The following is a 13,222-nucleotide window of genomic DNA, read 5'->3' as shown; positions in this document are numbered from 1 at the left end:
TGATGCATTTGTTACAAAACCTAAAAATCAGAATTACTTAATATACTGTCATTAATGTTCGGACTGTGGTGCACTTCAAACTGACCTACAATTTTAAGTCATATGTACAAACGTGAATAAACTATTCAAACTGACTCATTTCTGCTACTTGCAGCATTTGCTAGAAAACAGAACTACTGGGAGACTGAAATTTACTACTCTTCTACAACATTGTCTTCTGCTAATTTGTTTTTTACAATCTGGTTTAGGTTGCTTTGCTACGCAAACTAAAGAGTGAAATCCTATATGTGTACAATCAGAAAAAGCCCACATTTCATAGGGGCTTATTACCAGGAAAGTGTGTACCTGTATAGGCTTACAGACACTGTTTTACGGTGTTTTAATATCCATACCAGGTCCACTCTGAGACGTGGCTCAATGGGGTGACAGCCACTTCCACGCCCAACAATATTCATGACTATAAATCAGGATTTCCTTGGTGACAACTGCAACTGTTAAACACTATCATTGTCAAGACATTTAAAGGATGGTCGGTCTCCACGCTCAAAGGAAGGATATGGCAAAGCTCATGAGTATTCTGGGGCAAGCAGTTCATCAAGGTATCAGAATGCCTGCTATATTTACTGCTAAAATTAACTTTCCAAACCTTCTTGGTTTAATGAATGTACACTGAATGAACCTACATTGTAATTTGGATTTAGCTTCCTTACCTATATATCACTTGCCATTTCTCTTCTCTGAAACATAGTCAATAAAATCAATCTGTAGCACAGAAATCCGATGTATACGTCTTCTGCATGAAATCAGTTTCCGTTTTTGTCTCTGTCAACTTACAATACCATCCCTTTCTCCATTAGATTTATTATTAGCTGCCTTTGATTCTACACTCAACTTCAATTCTCCAGCTACAATTGCTAATAACCATACCAATGAGTTTTCTGAGCTCCAGCAGTTTCGCCTTTCATTTCCACTACGGTCTGAATTGTTTTATCCTACTATCAAAAGCTGAACAGGGATACAAAACAAGCAACATCCTAACCCACCAAAGTAAGCGGAACTGGTGTGGCCCTCACAGCTCTGGATTTCAACTGAAACAAAACACACAGAGTAAATGGAGGAGCTCATTCGCTGTACTAGCATAAACATATTTGACACACTAGGAAGCAAGTGGGAATAGACCAACCAGAGGGTAAGAAGCACTAACAGACTCTAAACTGCTCTCCTTTATCAGAGCAGGATATAGCTTGGAGGGATAAGCACGTATCTGTAGTAATATGCTTTGCATAAACCAGACAGGCAACTTTCTCTAGCACTGGAACCCACTCCTTTGCTCCATGCAAGGTTGGTGTAAGGAGATCCAGAGCTAACCACTGCAGATAATTTGAAGGTTGTACGTGTACCCAAAATTAATCCATATCTGCTACAGTGAATGCAAAAGATTATTATTCCTTACATCCTCCAGCCAAATTTCACAAAGTGAGGTTAATTAATTACTTGCAAGAAAAATCCTAGTCCACCTTTCATCATATAACACCAGAGCAGGTTACAGTACAATAAAACCATCAGACAACAAGTTTCTAAAAACAGATTTAAAACACAATACATTTTAAACACTCAGAGGACCACAACCTGGGACTCCTCACTTGTAGCAGCAACAAAATCCCTAATTAATAAAGAGGTGGGGCTCGATTCTACAACCTCTGCACAACTACAATTCAGCTCTGATCTATATTTGTGGTTTTGTAATCTGTATTCTGATCTGAAGTCTCCATAGGAGTGTTTCTGGAACATGGAGGACTGCACACCAAAATACTGGAATTAGAATTCCTATGAGTTCCCCTCACCTGCCCAGGGCAGATATATCAGGAACCTATTATCATACTATGTCTAGTATTTGGGGAGGCAGGAAAAGCAAATCCAAAGCGTCAACTCAGTTACTCATGTACAACCTACTGTGTGTTAATGCAATACCAACATTAAGAAATAACCTTTTGTTTTATTTGTCTTTAGTGCCAAGGTAGGGAGGAATAATATTTGAAACTAAACACAAACATGTGGTTTGAGCGACTTTGAGATCACTGTACTCACCAGTTGTTTCCACGATGCCCTCTAGGATGACAACAATCTCAAATTGTTCCGTCTGCATGCTTCGTTGAGAAAGGTCATAGAAGGGGCTTTTGGAATCTATCACATGGCAGATTGTAAGTGGCGAAACAAGAAAAAGTTGGTCTGCCCCAGTGCTAAAACCTACATCCAGTTCAAGTTGATCGAGGGGGAGAAATTCACCCTCAGGCGTTTGCCGAGACTATATAAAACATGAAGAAAGAAAGAGAGAGAGAAATCACAAGCTAATACAGTGAGTTTAAAGAGAGTGACAGCAAGTCACATCCTTGCCAACAATTCCCGCTATCAATCATCCGAAAGAAAATCCAAACAAAAAGATCATGCAGAAATGCTGTTTTTAAAGGGAGGAGGGAAGGAGCCAAACATTACAGAACATGCATGAATTATTTATAAATACATCTTACTATAATTAAACGTTCAGCAGCTCATGAGCTTTGGAGAATTGTTGGGTGTCATAATGTGGTTGCTAAAAGAAGCGAAAGAAAAGTGTGTACATCCTTTTTAGTTGTGTCACTGTAGGACAAGAGTCAATAGCATTTTTTCCTGCATTTCTGTAGGAACCAGCCCAGTATCTGCATTATTGGGGAAGATTCCTTGAATGGTTCTGGATCTTGAACATTTGTGTCAGTGTGTGACTGAATGAAACTGTTCCACCATTTCGTGTTCTATTTGGTTGCTATGAAATGGTTCCTTCTTGCTTCAGGTGCTCTCTACCACAGGAGAGTTAAAAGTTCAGAGGGGAAGTAGAGCACAGGAAGGGCAAAAGTTTCCTGGTGGACCTTTTGCAAAGAAGGGCCAAGGCTTCACAACCTAGGAACCTTGCAGTTAATGGGAAATAGAAACTATTCCCTTTCTGATTGGCAACATCCCTAAAATGTTGGCAGGAAAAATAAAAATACTGTCAAACTAGAAGATAAGGAAATAGGGGAAATTAGTCATGGAATCAGAAAATTGAAGAGCTGCAAGAGAGAGAAAGGCCTGAAACCCTAAAAAAGGGTTAGATAGTAGTGTTGGGCAGGAAAGAGCCAAGAGAAGACCACAAGAGAGACTTGGAAGGTGATCATTAACAGTCTAGAATGGGTATAGCTGGATGCATCTACCTTTGTTTATTTTTACTATCGTTATTTGAGGGTGTGTGCTGAAGGACTTCTTATGACCCTTGACCAATCTCTGAAGTTATTCAGACTAAGAACTTGTTGTCCGTTTTCTTTCAGTTCTTTTTATATTCAATAATTATATTAATTTGTCTTTTTTTTTCCCAACGGGCACGGCATGCTTTGCATGGTGCTACACCATGTTATTCTCACTATAATGTTGTGAATAAGTTAGGCTGAAAGTTGTTGAAATGCCTAAGAATATTCAGTGACAATGATACAGTGAGAAGTTGAACCCTGAGGAAATACTCTATCTACCACATGCCACACTTTCTATCCTTGGTGAGTGTTTCTATTCATTCCGATATTGCTTCTATTTCTTCCGGCAGCTAGTGCTATCAGGCAGCAACTCTATTCAGAAACATTTGCTACCCTTTCTTGGACGTACAACTACACTTAACATGCAGCAGTATAAGCAGACATGGTTAATTAGGCAGATGCTTTTGGCCATGGGTAGGCAAACTAAGGCCCGGGGGCTGGATGCGGCCCAATCGCCTTCTAAATGCGGCCCACGGACGGTCTGGGAATCAGTGTGTTTTTACATGAGTAGAATGTGTCCTTTTATTTAAAATGCATCTCTGGGTTATTTGTGGGGCCTGCCTGGTGTTTTTACATGAGTAGAATGTGTGCTTTTATTTAAAATGCACCTCTGGGTTATTTGTGGGGCATAGGAATTCGTTCATTTATTTATTTTTCAAAATATACTCTGCCCCCCCCCCCATAAGGTCTGAGGGACAGTGGACTGGCCCCCTGCTGAAAAAGTTTGCTGACCCCTGCTTTTGGCTAAACATACTGCTTTGCTTGAAATATTTTTAAAAAGCAGCTCTAAAACTACAGGCAACTCCCCATGTGTGATCGGAACACACATGACCACTGGCGCATGCACCATTTTCAAAACTGCAAGGCGGCAGGGCAAGGGCTTTAGCACATCCCAGTAATGTGTACAGTGCCTTGGAACACCACCTCTGCATAAATGAGGAGTTGCTTGTGGTTCGTATCAGCTGATAAAATACATGGGGTTGTATTGGGCTAAGTCACACTCAGAGTTGTTCCACTAAAATCAATGGTGCATGGAAAAGGCTGCAATTGAACCACCACCATCCATATGCCAGGCTGCAAAAGGGTTTAGATTGAGCACAGAAGTCCCTACCACTGGATCCTGAATGGCTCTCACAGCCACTGCGGGCCTGATCATTATGCCAGACTAGAGCTGGCCAATCCACCTGCTCCCAGCAACCTATCTACGAGGAAGCAGAAATGGGGAACTTAGGACTGCTCTGTCATACTCTGAATATGACATATTTGGATACAACCCAACTATTTTCATTAATATCATTCCTGGGGAACTTAGTTTCTTTCTTTCCATATTGTTTCCTTAACTTCAAGGGAAACCCCACTAAACTGAATGACAATAGCGTGTGAACATTGCCGTATCCTTGCCTGGCCCTATTTATTTCACAAGGGTGAGAACCCACCAATTAAAGCCATTCCTGAATTGCTGATTGGGTATAAATTTTAGAACACATTAATACGTTTTACAATAAAATAGAACTAACCCCACTGCAAGGCTCCATCTCCCTGTATGCAATTCATAGCTGTCAACGTTTTCCTTTTTTAAAGGGATATTCCCTTATTCTGAATAGGATTCCTCGCAAGAAAAGGGAAAAGTTGACAGCTATGATGCAATTTACTTGCTAACTCAGGCCCTTTAGGGTGAATCTCTCTCTTCATCTACTGTTAATACCTAGCTTCATAAACTATACCACCCAAATGAAGGTGCCATTCACTGTGATTCATGTTTTCTGAACCTTGCTTCACCAACATGACAGTGTTTTCTTTATTAAAAAGAGAGAGAGAGTATGAACTGAACATTAAGATGATTGACTGGGTTCCTTTGAGATCTCATACTTGTAAAATAGATGTATATTCTATGCTAACTTTTCCAAATATGGTGTCCTTCAAATCCTAATGTGTTCAACATCAAATTATTTTCAACAAACATATATCACTTTGCTCTCTGTAGTCAAGAGATGGGGGGAAAGATATCTGCCACTTTGGCATTGGATCTAGATTTCACTTTATTGAATTTGCTGTGATGCTTCTTAAGCAAATTCTTTACTCCACCCTAAAGTATGTCATCCACAATTTACCATTTTCTTTTCTTGGGGCTGTTCAGCAATTCAGCTTTCACACATAAGCATGACATCTGTGCAACTATCGTTCTCTGTTAACGGGCACAGCATATACTACAAAAGATAGATATTGTACAGATTTAAAATACAACATTAAATTCTTATTGCATTTGGTCTAAATCCCTTTTCCCCCCACCCTCACATGATAGCAGAAGAGTTAAAATGACTATATTCTTAAAACAAAAAAAATTCCTTGCAGTAGCACCTTAAAGACCAACTAAGTTAGTTCTTGGTATGAGCTTTCGTGTGCATGCACACTTCTTCAGAAGAAGTGTGCATGCACACGAAAGCTCATACCAAGAACTAACTTAGTTGGTCTTTAAGGTGCTACTGCAAGGAATTTTTTTTGTTTTGACTATGGCAGACCAACACGGCTACCCATCTGTAACTATATTCTTAAAGATATTCTGAAACAAATCTACTCACTGGACAAGCGTACACTACACAGCTATGTAGCTGCGAAGTATGATTCCCTTCTATAAAGTTCATCGCATTTTCTGAGCGACTGTCTAACTCTAAAAAGCTGCTTCAGCTGTCTAGTAAATCATATGCAGAGACATCTCAATGTTATAGAAAGCAGCAACTTCATAATGTATCAATCAGCATGGTAATTGGTGTGCGACGCAAATCAGAACTCGGGAAAATAATTAATTTAAATGCAGGGTTGTGCTAAATTCCATCATCTGTACTTCATAATTGGTTATTACAGCCTAATAATGAAAGTCCATTCTGTGGTATATGTCGGTGCCCTCTAGACAAATACTAATGAGGATACTGAACCTGCAATTTAGTTTACTGATTTACATTACTGATAAAAAGCTACTTCTCTACATGGAAGCTGGAAAGTTGTGACTACAATGCTTATTAATGGAAATTTCCAGATTGGTTTTTTTAAGTATGTCTTGGTAGGAAAAGCTGCAATAGTTCTTCATGCATTTTTTATCACAGTTATGAATTTTATCCTAATGCAGCTATGGGTAGCTTCGCGTCATCTTTTAATAAATAATAGCTTGGGGTATGCTATGTCATGGTCCAATTTCCTAAATTTATTATAATTTACTTTTCATTATTCAATCAATTAAGAACTAGGCATGTCACTAAAAGTTTCATCGAACCAGTGACTCCTTGAGCACACAAATGTTTAACTATTGTTGACCTCTTTCTTAATGTTTTGAATTTCTTCACTCTTGAGATGTTGTATTGATGTTCAGGGGTCTGGATTTAATTACTATTAATAAAAGTCCCATCTAGCCTACAGTGCTAAAAAGCAATGTGGGCAACCTACTCGAACCTATATGGAACTTTCTCTTCACAATCTCCATTCTTGAGTGACACTAGTACCCACAATGAGAGTCCCAGTGAAGTCAGTGTTATCTCCATAAACTTAAAATGCAATAAGACTGTCAGACCCATTAAGCCTCTGCCACAAAGTCTTGAAAGAGTGTTTGGGGGAAAACCTAGCAGAACGCAAAAAAATTTTTTTGTTACAGCAGCCTTCAAAAATTACAAAACCAGAGAAGAACATGTCCCTCTCAGCAAAGAGCTCTCGATTTTATTGTCACAATAGTCTTTCATCATTAATCTATTTTTTATCACCTCCACACTAAGCTTAGCATTTATTTCTCCACCAGTATTTACTCTAGCCATAGTTAGCCCAAACAGTTTGCAAAGCTGCCTCTAATCCCAACTGCAAAATGCGGTTTGGCACTAATTCAGGGTAGTAAAAATGCCACAACAGGTGTAACACTAACTGTAGTTAACTCCAAAATGGAAAGGAAGGAAGAACTATTATCCCTCATGCACAAAAGGAAGGGAGGAGCATGAGAGCTTATAGAGCAGTCCCAACAATTAGGAGATAGGCAGCACTGCATCTCACAAAGCCTCGGTGGCATGAACTGCCCTTATTTGATATTATATAACCATGTACAGTACAGACAGTATTTTAGCAGGGTATTTAAAAGGCTGTAGCTATACTCCTGTACACAGACCCCCAAGGACAGTGATGATAATGCATCTATATGGTGCTTTAGAATATTCAAATCACATGATATACATTTAAGCAAGCTAACTGTGTACATAGATGTGGCCGGTGGAGAATATTATTTTGACCTGAGGCTATTGGAGCGATTCTAGATTGTGGATTCTGTTTATCTGATCAGTCTTAAGACAGAGGCAAAGCAATATTCTGGATGTAGAAAAAATGAGTCCTTCGAAGGTATATATGACATCACTATCTGTCACTCATACTCCTAAAGTGAAACCTCCACTGAACTCAGTTGACCTTTATGATGTGGGGGTGATCAATATTTTCAATCGAAGGACTGAACTCTGAAAAACATATTGTTCTATTAAGCTCCAGAGAGCAACCATCTTTCCATTTTACTTATAAGAACAGGTGGTTTAAGGAATTTAAAGGATTCTAAAAAGGTAACATGCTAGTGGACTGTTTCACACAGTACTACAAAAAGAAGAGGATAGGAGAAAGTCTTGATTTAAAGGCTGGATGTCTCAGAGAGTTTATTGTTGATTCCAGTTTTTGGAATTTGCCTGTGGAAAGGGGGTATGCCCTGAGAACTGGGAAAGATATGAAGGAATTCATGCTTTTTTAAAGAGGAATGAGAGACTGTGCTATAGGGACTACATGGTGGAAGGAACCACAGACAGGCAGGGGATATTTGCTGAAGAGAACTGATGAGAAATGACAATGCAACTGCACTAGAGCTGGAAAACCAAGGAAGGGAAGTGCCGAAAGATCTCCATAGGGTGGGCAGAAAGTAGATTGATCGGGATCTGCTAGTAGATTTGAAATCTGATTGAAAAAGTTTCTTACTCTCATTGCTTAACAGCAGCAACAAAATGACTTTCCCCACCAAAATTAAGCAGCTTAAATGAAGAAAGCTATTGAGGAGTGGGCTTCTGTCTGAAATGACTAGGAGCCCTGGTACTGAAAACAAATTCCAAGGCTCAAAACGATATGGGCAGAGGCACCCTGTTCTTTCCTATAAACTATATGTCTCAGCACCTGGCTCTGGTTGGTAGACCTTGAGGTTCTAATGAAAAAGCAAAGCAGATCCAGCAAACTTAAAATACAGAAGACTGCATGGAGGCAAAGGAGACACCGTAAGGGGTGAGCAAAAGGCAAAAGGGAGGCATGAATGCTTCAATGAAATCTTGTTTAATGAAGAGAGGTGTAGAGTGCAAACTTGGAAAAAAGGTGAAACATAGAGAGGAACATGCATGTGTGGTTAGCACAGATGACAAGAAAGAGAGCCTTGAACTTACTTTGAGGAGTTTGCAGCGGATCTGTGCAGAGACCATGTGACTGTTGCGGAGGTTGCCCACCCTGAACATGAGGGTGAGCTTGCCATCTCTCATGGAGATGGCAGCATGTTCGCTGAACATCAGCGTCTCTGCCCTTTTCTTAGGTTGGGACATCTTGATGAACATGCAGCCAATGAGAAATGCATCCACAATGGAACCCAGGATGGACTGGAACAGGAAAAGGATGATGCCCTCCGGACATTTGTCCGTAATGTATCGGTAGCCATAACCAATGGTGGCCTCTGTCTCTATGAAGAAGAGGAAGGCGGAGGGGAAGTTGTAGACGTTGGCCACACAAGGAGTGTACTTCTCGTCATGGGCTTTGTTCAAGTCACCTCGCATGTAGGCAATGACCCACCACATGGAGGCCATGAAAAGCCAGGCCACCGTGTAGGTGAGGATGAAGATGAAGAGGTTCCAGCGCCACTTGAGGTCCACCAAGGTGGTGAACAGGTCCGACAGGTAGCGGCTCGTCTCGCTGCCCAGGTTGCCATGCTGAACGTTGCACCGGCCGTTCTTGTCCACAAACCGCTGGCGCTTCTTCTTGTGCGCCGGCGCCTGCTGCTGGTGGAAGCCGGAGCCACTGGACGAGGTGGTCACTACCTGGTAGTCGTCCCCAAATTTCCTTCGCAGTGCAGACATAATACACCCAGGCTGGCCAGTGTCGCCAATCCACAGTTTGTAGGGTTGGGGGGAAGGGAGGAGAGAAAGAAAGAAGGTGGAAGGACTTGGTAGGACTGCTGCACCCTTCCCTCTATTCTCTTCTCCAACCTTCCTCTTCTCCTCTCCGCTCTTACTTTTGTTTCCCTCCCCTTGTTTCCAACACACACAAACACATTTGCTCTTTTGGACCACCTTCTTTTTCCCCCCTCCCCACCCCAGCCACCCCGTCTCCCTTTTTTTGGGGGGGGGAGAAATCAACTCTTCCTTCCCCTACTCAAACCCAGCAGGACCCCGCCACGTACAGGAGGAGCAGGGCTATCACCATCACCTTATCTTTTTACCTTCCAGCAGCAGGCAGCTCAATCGGGCATCGTCCTCCTCTTCCTAATCCGCTCCTGGAAGTTGCGCGGGTGGGGGGGGGGGGAGAGGAGGCGAGAAGAGAGGCGGCGGATTCGGCGCAAACTAGCCGCAGTCCGCCAAGCGGGCGGCCGCTTTTTGGCGCCCTTTCCTCGCCTCTCGCGGGCACAAAGGCATCGCTGGGCAGGTCCTCTTTTTTTCCCCACCAGCCTCCTCCTCCTCCTCTTGCCGTCCTTCCTTCCCTCAGAAGCGGGGGGGACAAAAAAACACCCCGAGAGCGAGCTGCCTCGTCGCGCCTGAGGAGTTGCTCTGTGGGTGCGCGCCGCGTCTGGCGTGCGTCCCCGTGGGAGAGAGAAGGAGAAGAGTCCCTCAGCGGCGCCTTGCCACCAACTGGGGCGCAGCAGCCGCGGCTCTGCTGCCACCCATTCCTACGGCTTCTTCGCCGCCGAAGGAGCTGCGTGTAAAAATAACATTAAAAAAGAGGGGGGGGGCGTAGAGAGAGAGAGAGTCCTTCCCCTCTCGAGGCTGCTTTTTCGCCTTCCCCCTCCCTTCCACCCGCTCAGCACTAAGCGAATGGATCAATCCACGTTGCTCTCTCGCTCAGCCGCCCTTCAGGCTGCGCGGAGGAAACGACTCGCGTGGGTTTCTCCCCCCTCCTCATGCTCGTGGGAGGCGGGAGTTGGCGCGGCGGCGGCAGAAGACGTCCCTGGCTGCGCGCGTGAGTTACTGCCTGCGGTCATCTGCAGACCTTCTGCTTTAGCCCCGCCTGCCCCTTGCCTTCTTTTCCCGCCGCCCGCACCGTTCAGACCCTTCATATCGCGCCGAGGGGCCGAAGGAGACGGCGTCGGCGGCGTCGGGAGTGCCAAAGGCCACCCCTCCCTACCCTACCCTGGGCGCCCTCGCCTCGCCCACCACCTGGCTTTGGCCCCGAGGCGCCGTCTCCGCTGCCCCGCGCGCACACGCCCACTTCGCCCCCCGGGGCAGACCTCGCTCCCGGGGAAAGAGAGAGAGAAGCCACGGCGGTCGCCCAGGAGGCCGGTGTGTGCCAGCTTGTACGGCGGAGCAGTGGCACTTACAGGGGGAAAAATAGCATAGATCGGAATGTGTGCACAGGGGAAGCTTGAAGTGGGAAAGGATTTAGACGCTCGCCAATGCAGAGCAGAGTCACCCAATGGAGGGATCTGAGGGGGTGCCGCTGGTGGAAGTCCAATCCTGCCTAATAATATTGAGAGATCTTGCCAGTTTCTGGGTAGCTGCTCCCCCCCCCTTTATTATTTTTTGGTCACTCTGCCTGTTGGAAACATTGCACCAGAAGCTACCCACTTCCTTAATTTCATCAAAGAAAGAAAGAAATGCTGCAAAATTCCAGCACTGCAGCAGCAGCAGCACTGCTCCATCAGACCCGGGCATGGATAAGTGGTTCCGTATATGTTCGCCTTCTCAACTAGAATAGACTTTCTTGACACAAAGCGCATAGTAATGTGGGTTATAATTATCACGCTGTGGGACCAAGGCACAAATGGAGGAAGGGTGATGCTAGCCCTAAAGTCTGCTGTGGGCCCAAACAGAGAAGGCAGAGTGAGAGCGGCAGCCAGAAAGGCAGAGAAAGGGGAATTTGGAGTAGAAAATACGGGCCAGCACGGATGAGACCCTTTCCCCCCTGTGGGGCACAAACTATTTAGTACAGGGAAACCTCTGTGGCGATATCCTGGGTAGGAAGAGCACATGAGACTCAAGGGTGCCACTGCATGTGTGTGTTTTCTCCCCAGAGCAGGAGTGACATCATCATCTGGTGTGGCACTAGGATAATGAATGGACTTTCCTTGCTCTGGCAACTGAATGAAGGAATAATGAGCCTTTCAAGTTTGTTTGGTACAGATTCATGTGAGGAAAATACCAAGCAGAGGCTGAATTCTACTTCACACTAGTACTTTGTATAGTTACACTTTTTTTGCAAGATAGTTTGCCTTTCTAAATAAAGGTTGGGTTTCAACAGGTGGAGTTCCTTTGCATGAGGTTGTAGACCAGGCATCACCAAACTTGGCCTTCCAGCTGTTTTGGGACTACAATTCCCATCATCCCTGATCACTGGTCCTGTTAGCTAGGGATGATGGGAGTTGTGGTCCCAAAACAACTGGAGGACCAAGTTTGGCCATGCCTGCTGCAGACATACTGATCCTATTACATGCTGTTGAGAGAGAGAGAGAGAGAGAGAGAGAGAGAGAGAGAATAGATCAACACTGTTTTCTGCCTTCCTGGACACTCCTTGAGAGCAGGACCATGGACTTGGGGGTGTAACTATGGAGGCTGCCATGGTAAAGCTCCTACACTTCAAATTAACACTATACCACAGCAGGAGGAGAAGGCCAGCTAGTTTCATTCCACTTACCTTAATTCACAAGCTGTTCAAATGTCCCACAGGTGAACAGATGATGACTTTTGCCTCTCCCTTTTTATCCTCAGTTTGCCTTTTGGTTACATCTCTGTTTTAAACAAACATACAACACAGTATAGGTATGAAACAATAGCCATTGGTCACATTCAACAATCTCTGGTCATTCAATGAGTCGATTGCCAACATATTCATATATGATATTATAAAACAAATTATTGGTCACTGAACTCAGTTCACATTTCATTTTTTACCTAAATGTATTTCTTTATATCTCATACAGTTATTAATTCTTCTGCTTTTTGAGGGTTCTTTACATGATTCTGATATCTGCCAAATGGGAGTCTTTTTCGTTGCAATGTTATTTACACATGCTTACCTGGAAACTCAAGGGAATTTCCTCCCAAATAAGTGTACTCAAGTTGTGCAAAACAAAAAAAAAAAATTCCTTCCAGTAGCACCTTAAAGACCAACTAAGTAAGTTGTGCAGTCTTTGTCATCTATTCCTTGCGCTTATTACATTTCTCATATTTCTGCCCACATACAATCTAAAAGCCCTGCATTCCATTGTTAAACATGTGACACAACTTATATGTAAGAAGGGATAATAACGGAAGATTTCTTGGAAGAGTATTTGTGGAATATACCAAATGAAGCGTAGAAATAAGTAATGTACATGTGCAACCACCAGCAACAAATCCCATCGCTACTGTACAGTACTCTTTCAAAAAGCAACATCCAGCACACTGTTTTGCATAACATTTCTTTGAGATTAAAAATGGAAAGTCATGATAAAGAGCTTTAGTATCCAAATCACTGATTTAAATTCAGTTCTTACATGTTGTGCAGAACAAGAGCTGAATGCTCATTTAGCACCTAAAAATGAAACAAGCAGATGTTTCACTGATAAAATGTTTATATGCAGTGTCTACAAATACAAAGAGCATAGCTAATGGTGCTTTAACAACACAATTCAGACAATTAGGCTCTACCAATAGAGGGCATGACTGCCGTGTTTA

The 13,222-nt window shown here is 43.3% G+C and overlaps 1 protein-coding gene across 3 annotated transcripts in view; it reads right to left on the bottom strand.

The window, feature by feature from the left end:
* KCNJ3 (potassium inwardly rectifying channel subfamily J member 3) overlaps positions 1–10,935 on the bottom strand; it is a 111,172-nt gene extending 100,237 nt beyond the window's left edge. Inside the window, exons 1-4 of one of the 3 annotated variants that reach the window (XM_077936308.1) lie at positions 9,796–10,935; positions 8,753–9,445; positions 5,429–5,524; positions 2,174–2,305 (exon numbers count right to left, since the gene is read on the bottom strand). In XM_077936308.1, coding sequence (XP_077792434.1) covers positions 5,459–5,524; positions 8,753–9,433 — 747 coding nt within the window. In that variant the 5' untranslated portion in view covers positions 9,434–9,445; positions 9,796–10,935 and the 3' untranslated portion in view covers positions 2,174–2,305; positions 5,429–5,458. Of the gene's footprint in view, positions 1–2,088; positions 2,306–5,428; positions 5,525–8,752; positions 9,446–9,795 lie in introns of those variants that run through there. The other 2 variants (XM_028746079.2, XM_077936312.1) reach the window with 2 other exon arrangements.
* Between the last annotated feature and the right edge of the window lie 2,287 nt (positions 10,936–13,222).

The sequence above is a fragment of the Podarcis muralis genome, chromosome 1, assembly GCF_964188315.1.
Source record: "Podarcis muralis chromosome 1, rPodMur119.hap1.1, whole genome shotgun sequence".
In the NCBI taxonomy this organism is placed as follows: Eukaryota; Metazoa; Chordata; class Lepidosauria; order Squamata; family Lacertidae; genus Podarcis; species Podarcis muralis.
This window is presented reverse-complemented; position numbering and strand designations above follow the sequence as displayed.